Source organism: Lepisma saccharinum, chromosome 21 (genome assembly GCF_977018435.1).
Source record: "Lepisma saccharinum chromosome 21, izLepSacc3.1, whole genome shotgun sequence".
NCBI classification, from domain to species: Eukaryota; Metazoa; Arthropoda; class Insecta; order Zygentoma; family Lepismatidae; genus Lepisma; species Lepisma saccharinum.
The window spans coordinates 20,639,267-20,662,140 of NC_139249.1; the positions used below are offsets into that span (position 1 = coordinate 20,639,267).

Below are 22,874 nucleotides of genomic sequence, written 5' to 3' on the forward strand. Positions count from 1 at the left end.
ACTAAACCCACAATATTTTCGACATTTTGCGTTTCACAGAGTTCACTCGATGTAGCCGCTTCCACTTCAATTTTTGAACTGCTTTCGGAAATCACTTGTTCCTTTCGCTTAAAAAACGTGTCCACTGTACCAAGCTTTTTCTGTAAGGTTGCTTCTCTTTCACGCTTTTCGTTTGCAAGTTTACGATAAGCCGCCCCACTTAACTTTCTTCGCTTCATCCTGCCTGCTGCATGAAAAAAACAAATTAAAAAACCACCAAATCGCATACGCACCAGCAACAAACTGAATGCACTCACTATCAGCAGTGTTTGTGTGTTTATTTTTCTCAAGACTGGCATTGTTACAGATGCGAGTTTCAAACAATCAGTCTTTTTTCCTGCCTGGCCATTAACAAAAGCTTAGTGGAAGATCGAGGGGTATGTATTTACAAAAACAAACCAACAAGGGCTGGGCGGCTTGCATTGTCATTGTAAGCAATAAAAGCCACAGCACGGGTTAAAAACAAATTGATTGGCGCCTGAAGGAGGCAGAGCAGACGAAACATTTCTTGATAACACATAAATCCGATACATCAAGGTTTCATAGGTCTAAATTGTCACTGTGTACGTAAGACACTTTTTATTATTCTTGATATTCTGGAAAAAAGATTTGCCGCCCCCAAGAGTTGCCGCCCCTAGGCACGTGCCTAGTGGGCCTATTTGGTAATCCGCCACTGCGTGAGACTGCTAGTAAACGAAAGTTCTGGTTCCAGCAAGATGGAGCATGCTCTCACACCTCAAACCTGTCCCGAGATTGGCTGAAAGAGAACTTTGGAGGCTGTGTGATGAGTCTCAAGACTGATTTTGAGTGGGCACCTCATAGCCCAGACCTTAGCCCCCCAGATTTTTTCCTTTGGACTATCTCAAGGAAACCAACAGGGGGAGATAAGAGCCATTACTCGGTCTGTTTGTAAGGACGTCTTGGAATACTTTGTGCTGCGCCTCAAGAAAGGCATGGAGCTAAATGGAGGTCATCTCGAACACATGCTCTACAATGAAGAAGAAAAGGCCAAAGACTTTCATGTTTTAATTTGATGTTCTAAACACAATAAACTAGTTATAACTGAAGTTGCATTTAATTCCGACAAAAAATTAAGACATGAAGCCTATCGAAAGTTGGGGCCCATTTTTTTGGGTCATACTGTATTTAAGTATAGTCTTTGATGAAATCATTGTTTTAACCTTGGAATTTTCATGTGAAGTAGCATCATGTCTTTTATTTATAATAAACCTATGCTATTAGTACTGGGTGAGTAGTATATATTCACTAACACTTCTGGGTTGTAACAAATCCGTTTACTTTCAACAGGATCATTCCAATCCATAAGTGTCCGTAAAAAAGGGTTCAATTCAGGCGCTAGCCCCCCTTTTTTTTCAGATGCCAGCTTTTTCTTTAAGTTGGAGATAAGTATTCCATGAATCCAACTAAGATAAAGCTACACATTTTGAAATGTGATTTTAAAATATTTAATTTATTAATTAATACAAGATTGGATTGGAGTTGAGTTGAGTTGTTGTTTTAAGTCCACTTTATGCACAGTAAGGCTAATCGGGACTGGACCTACAGTTTAAAGTGGGATCCGAACCACTTGTGCCTCCACCGGGTATCGAACCCAGGACCCCTTGATTACAAGGCGACGACATTACCACTGCGCCATCGGGGAGGCCACAAGATTGGATTAAAAGTAATTAATTCTTGCACCAGAGTGGACTTCCGAAAGATATGGCCGACCCTACTATATTGCCGCACATTTTAAAATTCGGCTAGCGTCAATGGAAAAAAAAAATGATAATGGAATGTTTTATATTCTGATTTAATGATACACGTGATACAGAAGTCACACAAACATTAAAAAAATAAATAAATAAATAAATATATATATATATAACAGTTGGGCTGAAAAGTTCGTAGGCTGACTCATAGATGGCGTTACTAGAATTAAATCCATGTGATTTTTACTTAGTACTAACCTTCAAAAGATACGTGTATAAATTTCACAGCTGCCGGATAATTAGTTCGTGAGATATAGCATTGTGAGTGAAGCAGCTTTTGTTATTGTGAAAAAATGGATAAAAAATAATTTTGTGTGTTAATAAAGCATTGCTTTTTGGCGAAAAAAAATACTGTTGAAGCCAAGGCTTGGCTTGATAAACATTATTCGGACTCTGCACCAGGAAAATCAACCGTTGAGAAGTGGTTTGCTAAATTTAAACGAGGCGAAATGAGCATCGAAGACGATGCACGCAGTGGACGCCCCAAAGAGGCTGTTACCGACGAAAACATCAAAAAAGTCCACAAAATAATTTTAAATGATCGTAAAGTGAAGTTGATCGAGATAGCTGAGACTTTAAAAATATAAAAGGAACGTGTTGGACATATTGTGCATGTATATTTGAACATGCGAAAGCTGTGTGCAAAATGGGTGCCGCGCGTGCTCACAATCGATCAAAAGCAACAACGTTTTGATGAATCGGAGCAATGTTTAGCGATATTCAACCGTAATAAAACTGCTTCCCCATCCACCATATTCTCCAGATCTGACCCCCAGTGACTTTTTCCTGTTTGCAGACCTTAAAAGAATGCTCGCTGGAAAGAAATTTAGCACTGATGAAGAGGTAATCGTCGAAACTGAGGCCTATTTTGAGGCTAAAGAGAAATCGTACTATAAAAATGGCATCGAAAAATTGTATGACCGCTATAATCGTTGTATCGCCCTCGAAGGCAACTATATTGAATAATAAAATCGAATTTTGTCAAAAAAATATTTTTTACTATGTTAGCCTACGAACTTTTCAGCGCAACTGTTATGTTTTACTCGTTATTTTAAGGTGGCCGCGGTGGCTCAGTCGGTAACGCGTCTGACTACCATGCTCAAGGTCCCGGGTTCGATCCCCGGCCGGTTCAAATCCGGGAACTTTTCTAACGCTGGAAGCGGCCCGGCGCCCACCCAGCGTCGAATAACATGGGTACCTGGGGGAAACCCTGGGGGATAAAGGCGGTCAGGGGCGTGATGCTGATCACATCACCCCCACTCACGACCGGATCAAGAAAGTGTGGGGCGTTACCCCCACACCCCCTATACGCCTTCATGGCGTGGTGCTAAGCACAGGGGAGCACTTTACCTTTTTTTTTACTCGTTATTTTTATAAGCGAACTCGAACTATTTAATATATATATATATATATTTATAACAGAATTTGAAAATTCAGGCGCCATGAAGAAAGTTCGTGAGAAATTAACAGATCTACAATGAAGTTCAACCACTTTCAATTGCAAGGCGTCTCACACCAAAGGCAATAACGTTAACAATTTGTCTACGCAGAAACCCACCAAGGAGCCGAACCAAGAAAAAACTGCTTTGTGGTTGAAATGTGAATCCTTTCTTATATGTAACTAACAATCTGGTATAACTTGGCCTAAAAGCTACGTAACTGAAAATGTATATAGATTAGCCTTTGGCCACCATGACTGTATTGGTATAGGTGTAGTATGTCTCCACATTTAATGACGGCAGTATCCACATTCTCGACATACGAAAATCAGTAGGATAGGTTAGGTTAGGTTAGGAGTGTTCACTGGTGATAACGTTTCTAAATCATGTTTTGGAAGTCTCCTCTTAGTCATGTTCTTTGCAAACATTTTCATCATTCTTCTAAAAGTCCTGATTGAGTCAGTTTTCTGATTTGCAGTGTTCACTGAACACTCCTAACCTAACCTAACCTAACCTAACCTAACCTACGTGAAAGTAAAATAAAGAAAACATACAAAAATGAAGAACTTCCTACCTATTGCCTTTCTTCTTCCAATGTGGAGACATACTACACCTATACCGACTGTATTCTTCCAACGTTTCGTTTACGGTAGGTTCAAAGCCCGCTATGTTGAAGCACGTCGAACGATTTCGCTCATATGTAATTCAACTTAAGTTCTAAAAGACCCATAGCTGTTAAAGAATCTGTGGTGCTGAAGCAGATACCGGCAATAAAACTGTGACACCTAGCTCTGAAATACTAGCTTCCCTGTAAGATGTCGCAAAGCTTCAAATCGGGGGATAGAGCCGGCCAGGGAATTGGGCCTCCTCGGCCAATTAATTTCTTTGGTTAATTTTCATCCAGCCACTGTCACACGCCCAGGCAGAAGTATGGATGGGCGTCATCAACAATAATTTGATCGAGCCATTTTTCCTGCTTCAAATCTTAAATGGCATCACTTATTAACATTTTTTGAGGAACGGGATGGCAATGTTGTTGGAGGATGTGCCTCTAGCTACAAGACGTGACATGATTTACCAGCATGATGGCTGCCCAGTTTGATCCCCAGATCGATTTGACGCCTTGCGACTTTTACATTTGGAGCCTCATGAAAGACTTAGTTTACAAGACACCGGTAAACTAGCAAGAAGAGCTCAGGGAGAGGATCTTAACAGCTGGTCAACACATCAAGGACACTATCACATCACGAGTTACGAGACCAAATGTCCGTAAAAACCTGTGTGCTTGCATTCGTAACGGAGGTGCCCACTTTGAGCAAGACGTATAATGTTCTTTAATTGTATTGTTCATTGATTCCATTCACATGAAGATGAATGAAGTATTATTTCTTGTACACAAATTTGAATGTTAGCAACATTTGCACCTTATTGGATAGCAGATGACACAAGGAAGTAATTTAAGTACTTTGTACGCTTCGTGTCATACAACTTTTGTTATTAATACGTTGCCAAGTAAACTAAGAGTGCAATTTTTTATCATCACTTGTAAGTTTAGACCCACCCGTTACTTACATGTGATTGTTATTTGGGACAAACCTTTTTCCAACCAACCATTTATTTGTTAGCTATCAGAAAACGCTGTTTTTTTTTCTGAATTCGCATTTTTATGTGGAAAATTGTAATATAAAAAAAACAATAGAAATTCGATTATCTCGAAAACTACTAATTTTCGGACGGAGTATCATATGGTCAAATTTATTGCAAATTGCCTGTACTTTAACCCCTTTCAGGAAATACATCTAATTACAGGTCACCCTGTATAGGATGTCGTTGTACATTACTGATAAACTTTCTCAGGATGAAGATAACACGAAAACCAACAACTGCTGTTCATAACGTTTTGCTAATTTTGGACCTCCCATTGGCGTAGTAGTAACACTGTTGCCTTGTAATTAAGGCGTCCCGGATTCGATCCCCGATGGAGGCACATTGCGCGGTCGAGTGGATTCCACTTTAAACTGTAGGTCCAGTCCCGATTCACCTAACGGGCATAAAGTGAACTTAAACCTGCTTTGAATTTGACAAACAAATTTTGACTTTTATTTTTGCTCATTTTAGTGTTATGAATCTCAGAAAAACGGCATTTTCTATCCTATATGTATGCAACCAAGCTAGATAATACACGGTTGCCAAAATTTATTAAACCATGCGGATAGACCAGTCACCCTGTTGAGTGTTACAATTTTTTTCGTTCATGGGAATGCATCAATGTGTGAAATGCATACTTTTAGCGTGCCATTCATTTTCAGGGGGGCAGTGCACCCCCTCGCCCACCCTTCCGGACGTCCATGTATGTGTGGTGATAATCCATTATCCGAAGGAAATGGCTAAGATCAGTGACAGGGCAGTATAAATTTGCAGTCAGCATGAAGTTCTGCTGAAACAATAGGTCTTTCATAGTAGTTCATCGTTCCACCGGCAGGTGACACACAGATCCAAGAGTAAAACGTCACACCTAGCAGAAAGTCATTACCCTATCAGCCAACAGATGGCAGCAAAGGCAGCATCTCAAGGTCAACGGCGAGGTAAGAACTTACATGGAGTCGGGGGTGTAACTCAGTGGTAGAGTGTCTGCTTCGCATGCAGAAAGTCCTGGGTTCGAACCCCAGCACCTCCAAGCTAACTTTTTTCTCCAATACTTTCATTGCTTAAAGTTAAATAAGAGATAATGTCGATTATGTAATCAGCATTAAGTGTACTGTATTGGCACCAAATAAACTTTGCTTATGCGCGTAGTCTATACCTAATGTTATAGGAATTTAATGTCAAGATCACTTCAGAAACTTCTTCTACACCATACATGGAATACTGGTACATTAAGATCTGCCACAAATAGATTGTTTTCATGAAAATGTATAAGAGTTCCTGTAACATGTGATTACATGCTCAATCATGTTTATCCTCCAATCGGATACATGTTTGTAACAACAGATACGTACACCGTTACAACATATGATGCAAGGATGCGAACCTACCCTTACAACCTCAATTCGCTACGTGGTGCGGGTTTGTTCTGGATTGAACAGTGGCGTACCCAGGGTGTATGTGTAGATCATACTCTCCTTTTTGCCACGATTTTCGTACAGAATAGAACGCCAAGCGCAAAAATAGATGTCAATATATATATATATATATATATATATATATATATATATATATATATATATATATATATATATATCCCTCCACTAACGACAATATAGTATCTGGTAATGAAATTCGTGGGCACTCAACTGAGTGTGACATGTAAGGGTTTGCGGTGATCAAAAATGAACATTGGCGCTTGATCATCATATGACTCCTAACCTATAGTTTAAAATGTATCTGCCAAGTTTTACTTGAATTAATAAATATCAAAAATTAAAATTTGAATTAATCAAAAGACAATATTTTTCACTCTTGTACTGATTAACAAGTTAAAAAAATATAACGAATTACATGTTCAGTTTAATAAAATATAATTTGTTTTAAAATGCAGAATATTTCAGTAAGAATTCGATGTGTTCTCAGTCCCATAATTCACACATAAAGGGTGTTCCGTATAGGACGCCGATTTTGAATCGAGTGCTATTGTTTTGTTTCGAGGTTGGCAGACCTGTTTTTACCAATGTTGGCATCTGTTGTCATGAAGATTAATGTAGCCTCAATTGTTTTGACTCATTTGTTGTGGTTTCCTTCCGAAAATCCTCGAATAATCCAGGAGCGTTGCTACCTTCATTTGGTGCAAAGGTACATAAACCTTAAACTTAAAACTCAGCTAGCTTATCTACAGGGTAGGGTTCTTTGTAGACAACGAAACCAGACAGGATGCCTTCCAATGGAGACGTTTAAACGAATATATTATTTAAACACAGGATACATGGAGTAAGAATTTTACATGATAAGCTACATTCTTCTATAATTTTCTCGTTACAGTCAATTTTCATCTCAATATTCTTTTTATTATTTATTTTTTCTATCTGTATATTCTTCTATATGTACTTCCTTCGTAGTGGGCAGATCTGGATCGGGACTTCCTTCTCAATGGGCGGTCTGGACTTCCCTCTTAATGGACGTTCTGGGTCGGGACTTCCTTCTTGATGGACGGCCTGGATCGGAACTTCCTTCTCAATGGACGGTCTGGATCTAGACTTCCTTCTTAATATGGAGGATATGGACTTCCTTCTCAATGGACGTTCTGGATCGGGACTTCCTTCTTATCTTCTTTGTAAACTTCCCTCTGGATTTCAATTTAGGTTTTGACTATTTAACGAATGCCTTTATCCTTTTCCAACTTTTTCCTCCAAGCTTTGGGAATAATACTAATATCCTCCCTTGGGGCTGCAATCGGAACGCGCCACCACTAACTAGGTACAACAGAGTGTATACTTGGTGCAGCCGATTGACATGCGCATCCAAGTAGGTGCTACAGTTAAACTGCGCAACCAAAAAGTGCTGTGGGGCGTCGATCAGAACGCGCTCGCCACTGATGTAAACAAAATTTCCGCTACGGGAATGGTAAATCAACCAGACAGATGCAATATCTGTTCAAAGACACAAACTTGTATCATTGCTTTGACTTCCTTAATTTTCATATTAACTTACATGTGATCATTGATTTGATTTATAAGATATATATATTAATTTACTTCTTTCATATTTATTCTTTGTCTTCTTATAATATATTCTATTGTTTTTCATCTTTCCAATTTGCTTTGTTCTTATTTGTAGAATTATTCACATATATTATGCCAATTCTTAACCATGCACGCCTGGTGCTGCCATCTCTATTCGTCTTTGGCAAACTATTCACATTACTTGGTCCTAATGGGTACGTAACACAATATTCCCCTCCTTGAGGATGAAACATTTCTCTATTGGAAGAAATATTTTGGAAATAGATAAATTTTTCCACTTTCTCTACATCTCGTTTGAATCTTCTCATTGGCTCTCATTTCTACTGCTTACATTCCTTTTCACTTTCTCTGTGCAATTATATCTCCTGGCATGCAGCATTTTTCCTCATCTCTCGATTTATCTCTTATTTCTATTTTTCGTTCCTAGATATCTTTTCACCGTTCCGGAAATATTCGTGACATCTCAAGTTATTTCTAGATACAAAATATAATTCTTCAATAGTTCATCTCCTGCAAGTCTGCTCGTCTGTTCTCTCCAAGATAGTCTTTACCTGATGATGTCTTGCCAAAATAGTAATTTTCGTTTCACCCTTTTCTTCTTTCAGCAATCTCTCTACAGATTATCAGTTAGCTCAGATTTTTCCGTTTCAAAGAACTCTCTCTCTTCTCTAAGTTGACCATCTAAGTGTTTCCATCAGCTACAATAATTCTTCACATCAGCCTTAATTTCATATCAGCATGTATCTAGATATATTTATTTTCTGTGATTACAACCCATTCTCGGAATACAACCGATTCTTCTTTAACTTCTGGGATCACAACCCGTTTCATTTGCACTTTTCTAAATACACGATGACTTTTAATCGTCTAAGCTTACAAAGAATATGTTTTACTGATACTATTCGATCTTCTTTCATATTTTCTTCTCCTTTTCCTGAGAGTTTTCTTCGTAATTAACTTCCTTCTATGCCTAACTGTTCTATCTTCTTCGTTCTTCTGTTCGTACAATTGAAAAGTTTACATCCATTTTCCATATTACTTTCTTTGGCATCTCTTCTTTTACAGGTTTGATCTTTCACTATCAGTCTCATTGTTCAATCGAGTGGTGACATAAATTAGCAGTTATCATTCTTTCTTAAGATATCACTTGCAGAATAGATTTTCCTTAAACGATGGGTATTATATATCCTTTTACATGAACTAACATTAAAGAACTAAAATTTTCTTCTTCCAAATAGATCATTAATATTTGCCCAAACTAATAATTCCACGAATTTTTCTTTTGGTGAACTGGAACCTTTTCATACACTTTATTAATTCTAGAAACGCTTGCCAGTCTGTAAACCAAAACATCTCCTTACTTTGCACTAGTCAGTTTTATTTGTTCCTTCCGATTATTTCAGATACCCGTTGCTTGTCACTATCTTGTTTTCTTTTTCTCTTCCTCTATTTCTTCTCTTTCTTCTATTTTTTCTATTCTTCTCAAGATCCTTCTTCCTCCTCTTCCAACTTTCTTCCAGTAAAGAAATTATTTTCATTTGTCTCTTCTTCCAATCTGGTTTCTGCCAAGATTTCTTCTTATGTTCTACATTTTCATCAAATGCATTCTCTCCTTGTCTTTTCCGTTTCGTCTTCTTCTTCCTTCTCTTTGGCGAAGTAGCATCAGAATCCATTTGATCTATGCCGACCCTTTTTAGCATATTTTTAACTTTCTTCAGGTTCTTTTCTATTTTTAATTCCTTTATCTTCTTCTTCTTCCATGTCTTTAAGTGAATATATCTAAATTTCATTTTACTTTTCTTTCTTCTTTGTTCACATCTTCTGCTCGGCTTATGCTTCTTTTCTTCCTCTGTCAGAGACTCGTCACTGGAACTTTCTTCTTTCATCTTCATTTTAACATGGATCTCTTCATCATTATATTGACAACTAAATTTTTCATCTCTTTCTATTCCTCTTTCTTCTTCTTCTATTTTCTCATCTTCCTCTTGTTTGACCTCTTTAAGTTCCTGAGTGTTTTCTTCTCGTAACTTTATAGCTACTTCTTCTGTCTTGCTGTCATGCTCGTCATTGGACCTTTCTTCTTTCATATTCCAACTTCTATCTTCGATCAGGACCTTTGCTTCTTCTATCTTGTCTTCATTTGCATCTACTCTAGAAGATACTGCTTCTATTTGCGATTTATTTTCAACAATTTTTCTTTCCATACTGTTGGTTCTGTGTATATTCTCCTCTCTAAGTTTTGAAACTTCTTCCTTGATCGTCCTATTTATATCCATGCTTTTGTTTTCAATTAGCAGTGTTGTTTCTTCTATCTTCTTTTCCAATGATCTTCTATTTTCTTCACATGTCTCGGTTATTTTCTCGTACATTTTCTTGCTTTCATTTCTTACTTCTTCTAACTTTTCTTTCACTTCCTTGTTATTTTCTTCTAACTTTTCTTTCACTTCCTTGTTATTTTCTTCTAACTTTTCTTTCAATTCTCTGTTATTTTCATTTATCTGCATTGCCAGCTTTTGGAACATTTCCATCAAGTTTATTTCTTCTGTCTTCTCCTGCTTTTCTTTTAGCTTTTCCTTCTTGCATTCCTTACATGTATAATCTTCTTCCCTTTTACTTATTGCTATGTATTTCTCCTTTCTTATTCCTTCACACGTCCAATGTTTCATTTCCTTACATGTGACACAGAAAATAATTTCTTCCTTGTTTCCTTCCTCTCCGCAACAAATGAAAGTTTCCCTTTTTTCTCCGTCTTCCTTCATTGTAGCTTCTCCATTCTCATTTCCATCTTTATCCTTTTCCTCCATTTTCAATTATTCTTTCTCTCTTCGCTGTCTGGTTCCTAATTCTCTAGCCCCTAAAGTTGGTCGCCATTTATTTATGCTACCTTCATTTGGTGCAAAGGTACATAAACCTTAAACTTAAAACTCAGCTAGCTTATCTACAGGGTAGGGTTCTTTGTAGACAACGAAACCAGACAGGATGCCTTCCAATGGAGACGTTTAAACGAATATATTATTTAAACACAGGATACATGGAGTAAGAATTTTACATGATAAGCTACATTCTTCTATAATTTTCTCGTTACAGTCAATTTTCATCTCAATATTCTTTTTATTATTTATTTTTTCTATCTGTATATTCTTCTATATGTACTTCCTTCGTAGTGGGCAGATCTGGATCGGGACTTCCTTCTCAATGGGCGGTCTGGACTTCCCTCTTAATGGACGTTCTGGGTCGGGACTTCCTTCTTGATGGACGGCCTGGATCGGAACTTCCTTCTCAATGGACGTTCTGGATCGGGACTTCCTTCTTATCTTCTTTGTAAACTTCCCTCTGGATTTCAATTTAGGTTTTGACTATTTAACGAATGCCTTTATCCTTTTCCAACTTTTTCCTCCAAGCTTTGGGAATAATACTAATATCCTCCCTTGGGGCTGCAATCGGAACGCGCCACCACTAACTAGGTACAACAGAGTGTATACTTGGTGCAGCCGATTGACATGCGCATCCAAGTAGGTGCTACAGTTAAACTGCGCAACCAAAAAGTGCTGTGGGGCGTCGATCAGAACGCGCTCGCCACTGATGTAAACAAAATTTCCGCTACGGGAATGGTAAATCAACCAGACAGATGCAATATCTGTTCAAAGACACAAACTTGTATCATTGCTTTGACTTCCTTAATTTTCATATTAACTTACATGTGATCATTGATTTGATTGATAAGATATATATATTAATTTACTTCTTTCATATTTATTCTTTGTCTTCTTATAATATATTCTATTGTTTTTCATCTTTCCAATTTGCTTTGTTCTTATTTGTAGAATTATTCACATATATTATGCCAATTCTTAACCATGCAAGCCTGGTGCTGCCATCTCTATTCGTCTTTGGCAAACTATTCACATTACTTGGTCCTATTGGGTACGTAACAGCGTGAAATCCATCCATCCGCTGAGAACGACTGTGTGGTGTGGGTTTTGGCAGGTGGAGTGTGCCCTGTGATTTCTTCTTACGGGGGTTTGTGAAATCACAGGTGTACGCCAACGAACCACGAACCCTTTTGGAACTGAAGGCGAAAATCATACGGGTGATTGGAGGCATCGGGACAGACATCTCCAAGAGGTTATCAATAATTTTGTGGAGCGTATAAATGCATGCAGACTCAGTAGGGGTGGCCATATGTTTGACATTGTCTTTCATACGTAAATGGGAGATATTACTGCTTACATATATGTGAAATATAACTCTTTTCATGATATTTTCCCTATTTTCTTATTTAATTTTCTAATTCGGCGTCCTCTAAGGAACACCCTATACATAGACACATCAAAACCAACAACGAAATTTGTTTTTTATTTTTGTTGAATCGGCTATGAAGAAAGACACAGTGTCGACGCTAGAGGGGATGGACCGCCCCCTCCCAAGTCAGTCGGTCTTACCCACTCAAGAATTGACAATTAAACAAACATTTACACAGTGATATATCCATACATCACGAATCCCGCGAAATTTCTATCAACTTCACCCTAAATTTTTTTTCGCAAAATATCAATTAGTGGCCATTTTGTGGCTAAATATACCCTTCCACCTCCTCCCCTAAAAAACGACGTTACACCCCAGGATGGACAATTGTGGATAGAAACCTGCTTTTACACCAAATATGAATTGTCATGTGATAAAATAAATTGATTGTCGAAGTGTTCCGCAATACAGGTGTAAGAAATTATACTATTAAAAATTGAATTGAATATTGGGCTCAAACTTAGTACTTTGTTTGATTGTGTGTATGTAAAATGTGTATGTATACATATACACAGAATATATATATATATGGAGGGTGAGTGATGCCCGGATAGGAATCACAATTAAAGCAAAAAATCGTGAATTTCAAGATTCTGCTCTGCTTCGTTATGTAATTAACAAAATTCAGTCCCCTCCCTGAAACCGGAGTACCCAATACCCAAATATATCCTCGATTTTTACCCGGAAAGGATGATCGAACGTCATACAAATATGTTTTTTTTATGTTTGCCTTTGTTTTCACTAATCATTCTGATATGTCGATGTCATTCATCATGTGAATCTTTGAAGTTATCAGTGTTTCGCTTCGAAGGCATGTTATCTTGTCACTTAACAGATTGCATTTCGTTATCTTTGTTATCAGTTAAAAGTATGAATAAAACGCGCATATTTCTGGAACTGGGTTGTATGCGATGTGACGTGAGCAACAATGAAGGTTCTTCCAGTCGTCCTGTTGGTTGTCTTCGTGTCCCAACATGCAACAGGCAAGTACAGAAATTCAGTATTTGAAAGTACTGTTTTACGAACAGAGAAGTTTTTACCAGGGTATTTTCGAGGTTCGAGCGCGTGCTCAAGGTTCGAGCAACTTTTTGATCACCAGAATAGATTGATAGCGTTGATAAGGGAATGTGCACACTGGCAAGTTTTAAATCACGGCGACGAGAATGTTATCGCATGCTCCATTTTCAGTGACGGAACGGTTGCCCAAAAAAATGAAACACACAGTTTGCAATGTGTTGGAGCTCACTGGCGATTGCCTATCTCACCGCTCCCAGAGACAGCCCGCAGTTTCCACGGTTTAACGGACATCGCTGTAGTGACATAACGTGCGGTGTTGCCACGTTCAAGATACAACCTTAGTCCGTTGAATATAAATCTTTATAAAATCGGTTTCGCAATGTGAATTATCAATGCTAATGGGATTTAGAAACAGCTGCAAAGAGTTTCAGAACGAGACCAAAGTCGCATTTTGGAGGACAATCCAATACTGAGAACAAGTCGTTCCACAAGATTCATAAGAACGGTTTTTGGCATATTAAAAAAATCTGAAAAATTAAAAATTGTATTTTGAACCTCTCTACCTGCACTGTATTTACATTTCATCACGACCACGCGTTTTCTATTTATAAAATTTTAAAGAGAAAAACACAAAAACACCCGCACTTTTTTTGTTCTCACGCCGATAAAAAATCGAAGGCATACTCGAAAAAAAAATTGGCTACCATAGCTTAACGCAGAATTGAATAAGCTAAATTTCAATGTAACTCTTTTTTATGTAAATCTACTGGTTAATTTTTAATTGGAGTACAAACTCGAGTATCCACAATTCTTAATCCGATACTGTATTCTGTCCGGGAATCTGTGGAGCAAGACCGCACATAATGGTAGAGAAGGGGAGAAAGCGAGTGGGCGGAGCGAAGCAGTACACGCTAGTAGCTGCAGCCACATTTTCCTTTTCATGCATTCACTTGCTCTCACGCGTTCATTGGCCAAGCTCTCTCGATCCACTACTTGCGCAGAGACTAATTTTCGTTCGGTTGCTCCAATGTATCTGGAAGTTTGCTGTTGTGCTGGGAGAATGTACAATGTCGTTTGATACAGAACGTTTCATAGTGAAAGCTGAAATGAGACTTGCATCGCATAATAAACGTTTGAAAGAATATTCGGACAAGAACGAGAAAGAAAATCTGTAGCTAGAAGTGTGTGAGATCTACATAATAGAAGGTCAAAGTTAAGGACAAATTCAGACATATTTAAAAAAACGTTGGTATATAGAAAATACAAGACAAGAACTTGGTTTGGTTTGATTTGGTGTTTTAAGTCCAATTTGTGCACAGAAAGGCTAACCACTATGTGCCTCCACCGGGACAATACAAGAACTGTGCTACGCAAAATCACACAACTATTTTACCACAAGTGCGCGCTTGAAGAAAGCGGAAGGAACTCTTTTTCCTCTGTGATTAACAAATCACCCATTTTTAATTGCTAGTGTGCGCCAGGCCTAAATGCACTGTTTTCATTGTAATGAACTCAAGAACGTTTCAATGTTAATTCACGTAAGTACAAATGGCTGCGGACACTCGGCTTTTGCTGGAGGCCATGCACTCTTTCGCATGTGATTTTGTAACATTGTGTAATGTCCATTAGGAAAAGAGTAATTCTCACTTTGTGAGGAATGGTTAGTGCAGCTAGCGTACTACTTTACGAAGTCAAGTGTCGTATGTTCGTATCATCAACGATCAGATCAAAGACAATTCCTCATGAGGGCTTTTCCATCGTGAACTTGACCGACGTGACACGCGACACATATCACTTGGTTTACTTTATTTTGCGCCACTTTTCTGTCACCTTTAGCCAATCGCGAAGATGAGGATGAATGGTGATAAGATGGAAAGGATGAAGGGGCAATCACAAACAGAAATAGGCAACAGAGGATTAGGATTATACTGGCTGTGAGTCTAAACGCCAGAGTCTCGTTAGTCTGCAAATGCTGTCCAGGGTGTACTACGTGTGAGATGTGCAGCTTGTCGTGTCGCTTCGGTTCGGAAAGTAGCAAGCTATTACTGAGGGTTTGTTTCTAAGTGGAACGAGACGATTGTCGCTTTGGTCTGAAAGTTTCCTCAGTCGATAAGATAACATTCACCGCGCATGCGCGAACAACAGACCGAAGCAACACGCTTGAGAAATCGGCTACACCGAGCAACACGTGCGGCTTGACGTGCCACTTCAGTTCGAAGGTTCCATGTATTTCTGAAGGTTGGTTTACAAGAGACACATGACGCTTGTCGCTTCGGCATGAAACGCTCCTCAATCAAGTCCGCTGGCAAGATTTTTTCCTCGGAGGGGGAGCAGTATTCACAGTGGAGGAAACGTGGAATGATGCTATCCTCCCAGTTAAGAAAATTCGCATAAAACATATCTTGCCCCAGCTAGGAATTTCCACTTAGAACACTAGAGGCAGAGTAAGATTTCACATGTGGCTCTTCAGTCATAAAATGTATATTTCACCAATTATATTATTATTATTAGAAATCATAAAATTTAAATTGAATTGAAAATACCGTAATAATCCTCAAATATTGAAAGTGCAGTAGACTCGCGATTAACCCAGTCTCCGGGTTAACCGAGGGAGTGGTTGGAAAACATCGCTCTTCATAACGCACCCCCCGTTTGCTTACTAGTAAGTTGGAGTCAAGTCACCGTCCGCGCTGCACGTGTTCGTTACATTGTCAATGTATCTGAGTGGCAAACAGAAAAGGTGTGTCCAAAAAACTATGAAAGACTTTTTGAAAAAGTAATCTTCTCATTTATGTTGTACTAGTAATAAATAATTACTATACAGTTTTAAGTGTTGTTTCGTCATTTACTACCTATTAGCACATTGTCTCCGTATTATCCGAGTTTTTCCGTATCCGAGGTAGTCTCGGTCCCAATTAGCTCGGATAATCGCGAGTCTACTGTACGTACATTAGATTAAAACAGCTCAAAGTTCCAGACACTGGCCATCGTTTTCCAGCCAGGATCTTAACAATCAAGAATGTAGCATCAGACATTACCTAAGCCCTTCCTGATCATCAGCGGCGTACACATGTAAAACAGGTAACTGACTCTGCAATACTGAGTAAAATCTATGACAATAAATATCTGGGACACGAGAGGTCATGAGGCAGTTTTAGAGCGAACATTGAGAGGGGCAGAACGGGGATTGAGCGAGGAAACGTTGGCGCGAGTTGCAGGTCAAACTCTTGAGAAACTGTACGGTCACGACCATAATCGCTCACCGCCGAACTTCCATCTCCAGGCAGAGACAGGTATATCATTCCAATTTACCAAGCTGATCTTTTCTTTGGGGGTATAGAACTCAAGTATTGTGTTTTGCCATTTATTAGTATGTATTATGTGATAACATTATTATGTGTTTTTATGATATGAAAAACGCAATATGCTGACCAAGGCAGTAATTTATTTTATTATAAAACATAAACTAAATGTAACGTTTCAACCTTCTAGCAAGGTCTTCTTCAGACTCTTTTTCCACTCTTTCTAACACCTTCTTCCATTCTTTGTTTAACTTAAGTCCCCCAATTCAGTTCATTGTGTCTTCTTCGCCTTTCTTCTCTATTTCCTTGGCCTCCTTCCATTTTCTCACTAGCATTCTCTTCTCCCTTCCTATCTGCTTAGCCTCATTCCACTCTATGTTATGTCCTGTTTCTCTCGTGTGTTTAAATATCGCATTTCTCTCTCTCTTAAGTCGTACATCATCCCTATGTTGTTTCAACCTGTCATTCAGCCTCTTTTTCGTTTCTCCTATGTACACACTCTGATATTCTTTACATTTCACTTTGTAGATAATCCCTTCCCCTTCCTCTTCTCTGTTTTCCTTGTTCTTGTTTGCATTCTTCGCTATTCTTAAGATGCTACTCCCTCCCTTCCTGTAAGTTTTAATGCCAGCTTTCCTAAGCACTTTGAATATCTTTTCTGTGGTCTTCCCCGTACTCCTTATTCCAAACCTCCTCTCTGTTTCTTTCTCTTCCAATTCTCCCCTGCCACTTTTCTTCCTTCTTCTGTTTATGTCCAGTCTATCCTCCTTCTGATAGCCATTCTTTTCCAGCTGTTTCCATAGGCTATTTATTTTTCCATCTTTTTCGCATTCTTTCGTGCATATTTTCTTGATTCTGTCATCCATATTCTTTATAAAATTTATTTTTGTCACCTCACTTACATCACTTCTTTTGTGGCAGAATACCCCTGCTGCACACTTCTTCTGATGCCAAGCGGTTTCAATTTCTTCTCCTCTCTTCCTTTTAATCAATATATCTAGCTTAACTTGTCTTCTTCTTCTATTTCGAGTTCCAATAATATCCCTCTTTCTTCATCTTGTATTTCTTTGGCAAAAGTGTCGAGCTGCCTCTTCGTTCCCTTCCATATGCCAAAACAATCGTCCACATATCTGCAAAACAGAATTATTTTGTCACCTCCTTTTTCTATCACTTTCTTTCCCATTCATTCATAACCAATTCAGCCAATGCTGGGCTTAGGCTAGAACCTATATTCAGTCCTTCACTCATTAACATTATTCTATCCCCCATTATACTGTAACTGTTATTCCAAATGGTTTCCAGCGCCTTCACTACCCTTTCACTATCCCATTCTCCTATAATTTCTTGTCCCATTCTCTTTTTAACAATGTCCAAAACGTGTCCCCTCTTGATGCTCGGGAACATACTTTTCACGTCTAAGCTAAACATTGTCGTCTTCATCTCATTTAACTTAAGTCCTTTTATGAGGTCCACTACTTGTTCACTGTTCTTAACTGAGGAGAGAAGAAGGAAGAGGAATGAAGGAAAAAGAGCGTGAGATAAAAAGTCCAACCACATTCTACGTAGATGGAAGAAAATATGTTTAGCCTTTTAGGTGAAAGTTGACAAGGGAAAGCCACCTGCTAGAATGTTCCAGAACAACTATCTAATAGTCTGGAGGGGAGTAATGTTTGTGTATATAAATCGTCCTGTTTTTGTACCTTGTTACATTTGTACTAGGTGCAGAGTCTGAAGAAGACCTTGCTAGAAGGTTGAAACGTTACGTTTAGTTTATGTTTTATAATAAAATAAATGACTGCCTTGGTAAGCATATTGCGTTTTTTATTATATGCCATTTATTCACCTTCCGCACATTGCCATTAAGTTAACCATGAACAGCGAGTACGCCGTAATTGAGGTTGAATGATGAAGAGAACTACACTACCCAGATTCGATCCCAGTTCCCTTGAGGAATGTTACGATCTTTTCCCCCGGAGTTGTGTCAATCAATGGCGTTGTTGTCATCCTCAGATTTGAATCAATTATTTAAATAGAAACAGGACTCTACGTACTTCCTTTCCATAAGCATCTATGATGAACAATTCTTTATATTTCTGTCCTTTTTCACGATATCAGAGACCATTTAATCTGCTGTCTTTTGCTTTAATTACAGTTTTCACGCTACAATTTCACCATTCGAATTATATGAACATTTTGCAGGTATCTCAGGGGAGGCAGTACCCCCTCTTATGGCGTTCTTGTTCTCAATAGTGTCCACTCGGTCCGTTGGCTGTATGAAGTGAACGGTATTTTGCAGGCTTGTCGTCCGAGTCGCTTCGGTCTGAAAGATCCTTAAGGATTTCTCCTCTTTATTTTACGTTCATTTTGTTTGCAGGCTTGCTGTGCTACACATGTACCCTGAGTGGAGGGGACACTGACCAAAGATGCATCACCGACCCTGCAAACGTAGTGTCGGGATCAGCAGTCACCAACTGCGACAAGAAGTACTGCACCATCATCAGAATGGAGTATAGGGAAACAGGAGGTATGAAAGAGGCCCCATTCAATTCTTGTAGCTACTACGTATTTCTTTCTTTTAATTTATATCGAATTACCGCTTTTTGAATTTTTCCCATATCACTGTACTTAAACATAGACAGCATAGTTTTAATTCTTGTCATAATAGACAGTACAGTTTGAGTTCTTGTTATGTAGTAAAAAATGAATTAGTTTTGAAACTTGAGTAAGGAAGTTTTTGACAGACATTTTGTTTCCTTGCCAGGGCTTGTCCTCAATTTTGATTTCGTTAAGGGGACTTCTCCCCGTACTGTGTGATGGGCCAAATATTTTTAAAATATTATTTTTTACGCCAACGTTTTCTACTTTCAATGTTATTTCTAATACAATCACCACTATATTTATCTCATCTTAATGTAATATGATAGGTGACGTGAATATTATACATTAATAAAATTTATTTTTATCACCACGTCTTAACTTCGTACACAATCTCTATCTACTCTTATATAATTTACATAATGTCATAATACACATAATGAATCTGTGTAACCTTCCTTTTGTTTAGGCTTCATTATATACTCGTACACCTTTATAATCATAGCATATACAGTATATATAATCATGTAATCACAGCTTTATGTATCAATTTTATATGTTATCATGTAATCAGACAGACTAACTAACTAACTAACTCTCTAGCCTTCTTAAACCCGAAGGTTCATGGCTGCAGCAACACAGGCCTTCCATCTGTTCCTATCTTGAGCAAGATCTATATATTCTTTGCCATCCTTACTGATTTCCTTTAGGTCCATCTCAACGTTGTCCCTCCATCTTCGTCTTGGCCTTCCTACAGGTCTCTTACCATCAGGTTTCCCAACAAGAATCCTGTAAACTCCTCTTTCCTCTCCCATTCGTGCCACATGGCCTGCCCACCTAAGTCTTCTTGATTTAATTATTCTAATAATATCTGGACATGAATACAAATTATGTAGTTCTAAATTATGTAACCTTCTCCACTCACCTGTCTCCTCATCCCTTTTAGGTCCAAATATTTTCCTAAGGATCTTATTTTCAAATACTCTCAATGTATATTCCTCTTTCAATGTAAGGGACCAAGTTTCACACTCATATAATACTACAGGCAAAATTACTGTTTTGTATATTTTAACTTTTAGTTTCTTAGATATTAAACGAGAAGACAAACGTTTATGAAGAGAGAAGTAACATGCATTTCCAGAATTAAGCCTACTTTTTATTTCCTCTTTAATATAATTTTCACTTGTTAATATTACTCCTAAGTATTTGAATTTGGAAACTGGTTCAAACGAGTTGTTATCAATAATTAGATTTTGATTATTACCTAACACTTGGTTTCGGCATGTAATCAGACAGTCATGTATCAATTAAATGTTTCTGTGCCAAATGTACAGTGGGATCCACTAGGATTGCTCGGCAAATTTCATGACTATTTTCATTAATTTTTCTTTTACATCCTATGTGTTTTTAAGCGATAGATTTCTATGTATGCTGGTGCAGAAGTTGTCAACAGCTTGTTTTGATTTTTCTTTTAATTCTTGAAGCTCTTATTGGGTCAAGTTAAGTGCACGAACATGGTGATGGACAATTTGCACGGCAATACTCATGGATCCCACTGTACAACACTATAAATGGGCATTGCCTGAAGTGTGAAGTTTTATAAAAATAAATTAATAGATAAAATAGCCTCTGTGCTGAAGTGCCCATAACATAAAATCATTCAATCAATCAATCAACCATCACCGACCTAGCTAAGTAGAAAAATGACGAAAATACGAAGGAGCTAATCATTCCTTGTGTAATTCTCTTTAGGAATATACAGCTTTGGACGCGGCTGTGACGACAGAGGGACGATCGGAACAGTGGAAGACGCCAGCTTCACCTCGTACCGCAGTGCCTGCCAGGAGGCCAAGTGCAATAGCGGCGACGGGAAAGATTCCGGCAGCGGAGGGGGAACCGGAAACGGAAATGACGATGATTACATTCCCATTGAAGGATTACATAACGACGGCGCCACCATCGCTTCCTGCTCAACCCTGTTCCTTCTGTTGGCTATTCTACTTCGGGCGTATCTTTTAAGTTATTAATGATGACAACACCTTAATCGTCTCAAGTTCCTTAATTGTTGAACGGGGATACCAATATCGCTTGGCATAATTTTCAATGATTGCAACAATATATACACCCTGTTTCGGGAATTTATGGAGCAAGACCGCGCATAACTGTAGAGAAGGGGAGGAAGCGAGTGGACGGAGCAAAGCAGTGCACGCTGCTGCAAACGGTAGTTGAAACCGCGTTTTCCCCTCCATGCACTCACTTCTCCTTCTTACACGTTAGTTGACTCGCTTGCTCCACATATTCCCGGGACAGAGTATACACAACAATCTGAAAACTTAGTTGAAGAAAAACATCAGTGCATGAAATACATAAACATTATGTTTCACTGTGGTATCGAGTAAAAAGTAAAACAAAAGTAAAATTATTAGCATTTGCTGTTTCTTACAAACTCCCAGTAGCTAATCAACTGCTATGTTAATACAATGCCATTTCGTTGTGAGAGAATTGTGGCTATTTGTTAATTATTTTAATGATATTAATTCAGTGTTTGCCAAGCGCAATTTGTTGTATAAAAATAAATACAACGATTGGGAATTTGCAAGTAAATATTACCATTTTTGCAAGTTACATATTTGAGCCATTTTAACATATTTTCTTAGCTAATTTTACAAAAAAACGTACTTACCGTACTCTACAATTATGAAAGCAGGCAAAGCGTCGAATATGTCTACTTAGAAATTTTTGAACGGCTTTGGAAAAGGCTCTGTCGCACGCAATCGCTGTTTAGTCGCCAAAAGTAGCGACTTGAAAACTTGTCAAAGAGCTAAGAACAAAAAATCTAGTAATCTGCTAATTTCGAACACCATTCCATTTGAATTCCATTCTTGTTTAAGACAAGCTCATTTCAAAACATATATGGATTTAAGTCAGTGGGACTTAATGGCGTACCCAAAGGTTGGGGGTGGTTTTTTGGGGGGGGGTTATAATCCACCCCTTTGGTCCAGTATTCCTAAAAAAAAAAAAAAAGAACGTCAAAGACAAGAAAAGATGGCAAAATATGAGCTGACTACTAAAAATGTATACATACCCCCCACCCTTTTTCGGAAATTCTGGACACGCCACTGTTTATAGTATTTGTCTACATTGCGACGCAGTCGAATGTTCAAGTTATGTTCTTCGCCTGCGAGCTATTGTTGTTAGATTGAGACTCGCTTCAAGATCTATTCCAAAGGGGCAAACATTTTGTAGGGAAACTGATAGCATATCATATACAGGGTGGCTCAATAAGTCACTTAACACCCTCAGTACAAGGCCACTGCGGCATGGCCATCTTGATGTCCGCCATCTTGAATTCAACTTCAGAATTTTAAATGGGAAGGGGGTCGTGCGACATATCAAAATGGGCTAGAATTTCACGAGAAATGCAATGGTGAAGGTTTTTTCGACGTATCTTTAACCAGTAAAAAGTTATGACTGAATTCTTGTACCAATTTGCTCATTTTCGAGGTGTTAGAAAAATGCCTTAAAATTTGTTTAGCGCATCGGTAATGCATCGAGATCAAAGTGGACTTTTAATTCAATGGAAGCGTCACACTGTGAATTGTTCGCGACAACCATTCATAATGCGCAGCTCTTCATGGATGTATCCGATTAAAATCGTGTGCAATGGCATGCGAACTTCTCTCCCTAGACGTCGCCGACCGTGTGGGTGGCGTCAATGTGGTTCCCCCT

The 22,874-nt window shown here is 38.4% G+C and overlaps 1 protein-coding gene and 1 non-coding gene across 2 annotated transcripts; both read left to right on the forward strand.

Annotated features, from left to right (window-relative positions):
- The first annotated feature begins 5,855 nt into the window (after positions 1–5,855).
- TRNAA-CGC (transfer RNA alanine (anticodon CGC)) lies at positions 5,856–5,927 on the forward strand. The gene has a single exon. It is a non-coding gene; the product is annotated as a tRNA-Ala (tRNA).
- Positions 5,928–13,137: 7,210 nt separating this feature from the next.
- On the forward strand, positions 13,138–22,172 carry LOC146004231 (uncharacterized). The gene is made up of 3 exons (XM_083142907.1): positions 13,138–13,214; positions 18,925–19,074; positions 20,898–22,172. Exons 1-3 carry the CDS (start codon positions 13,160–13,162, stop codon positions 21,170–21,172), a joined length of 480 nt encoding a protein of 159 aa, XP_082999033.1. The 5' UTR covers positions 13,138–13,159; the 3' UTR covers positions 21,173–22,172.
- Positions 22,173–22,874: the final 702 nt, after the last annotated feature.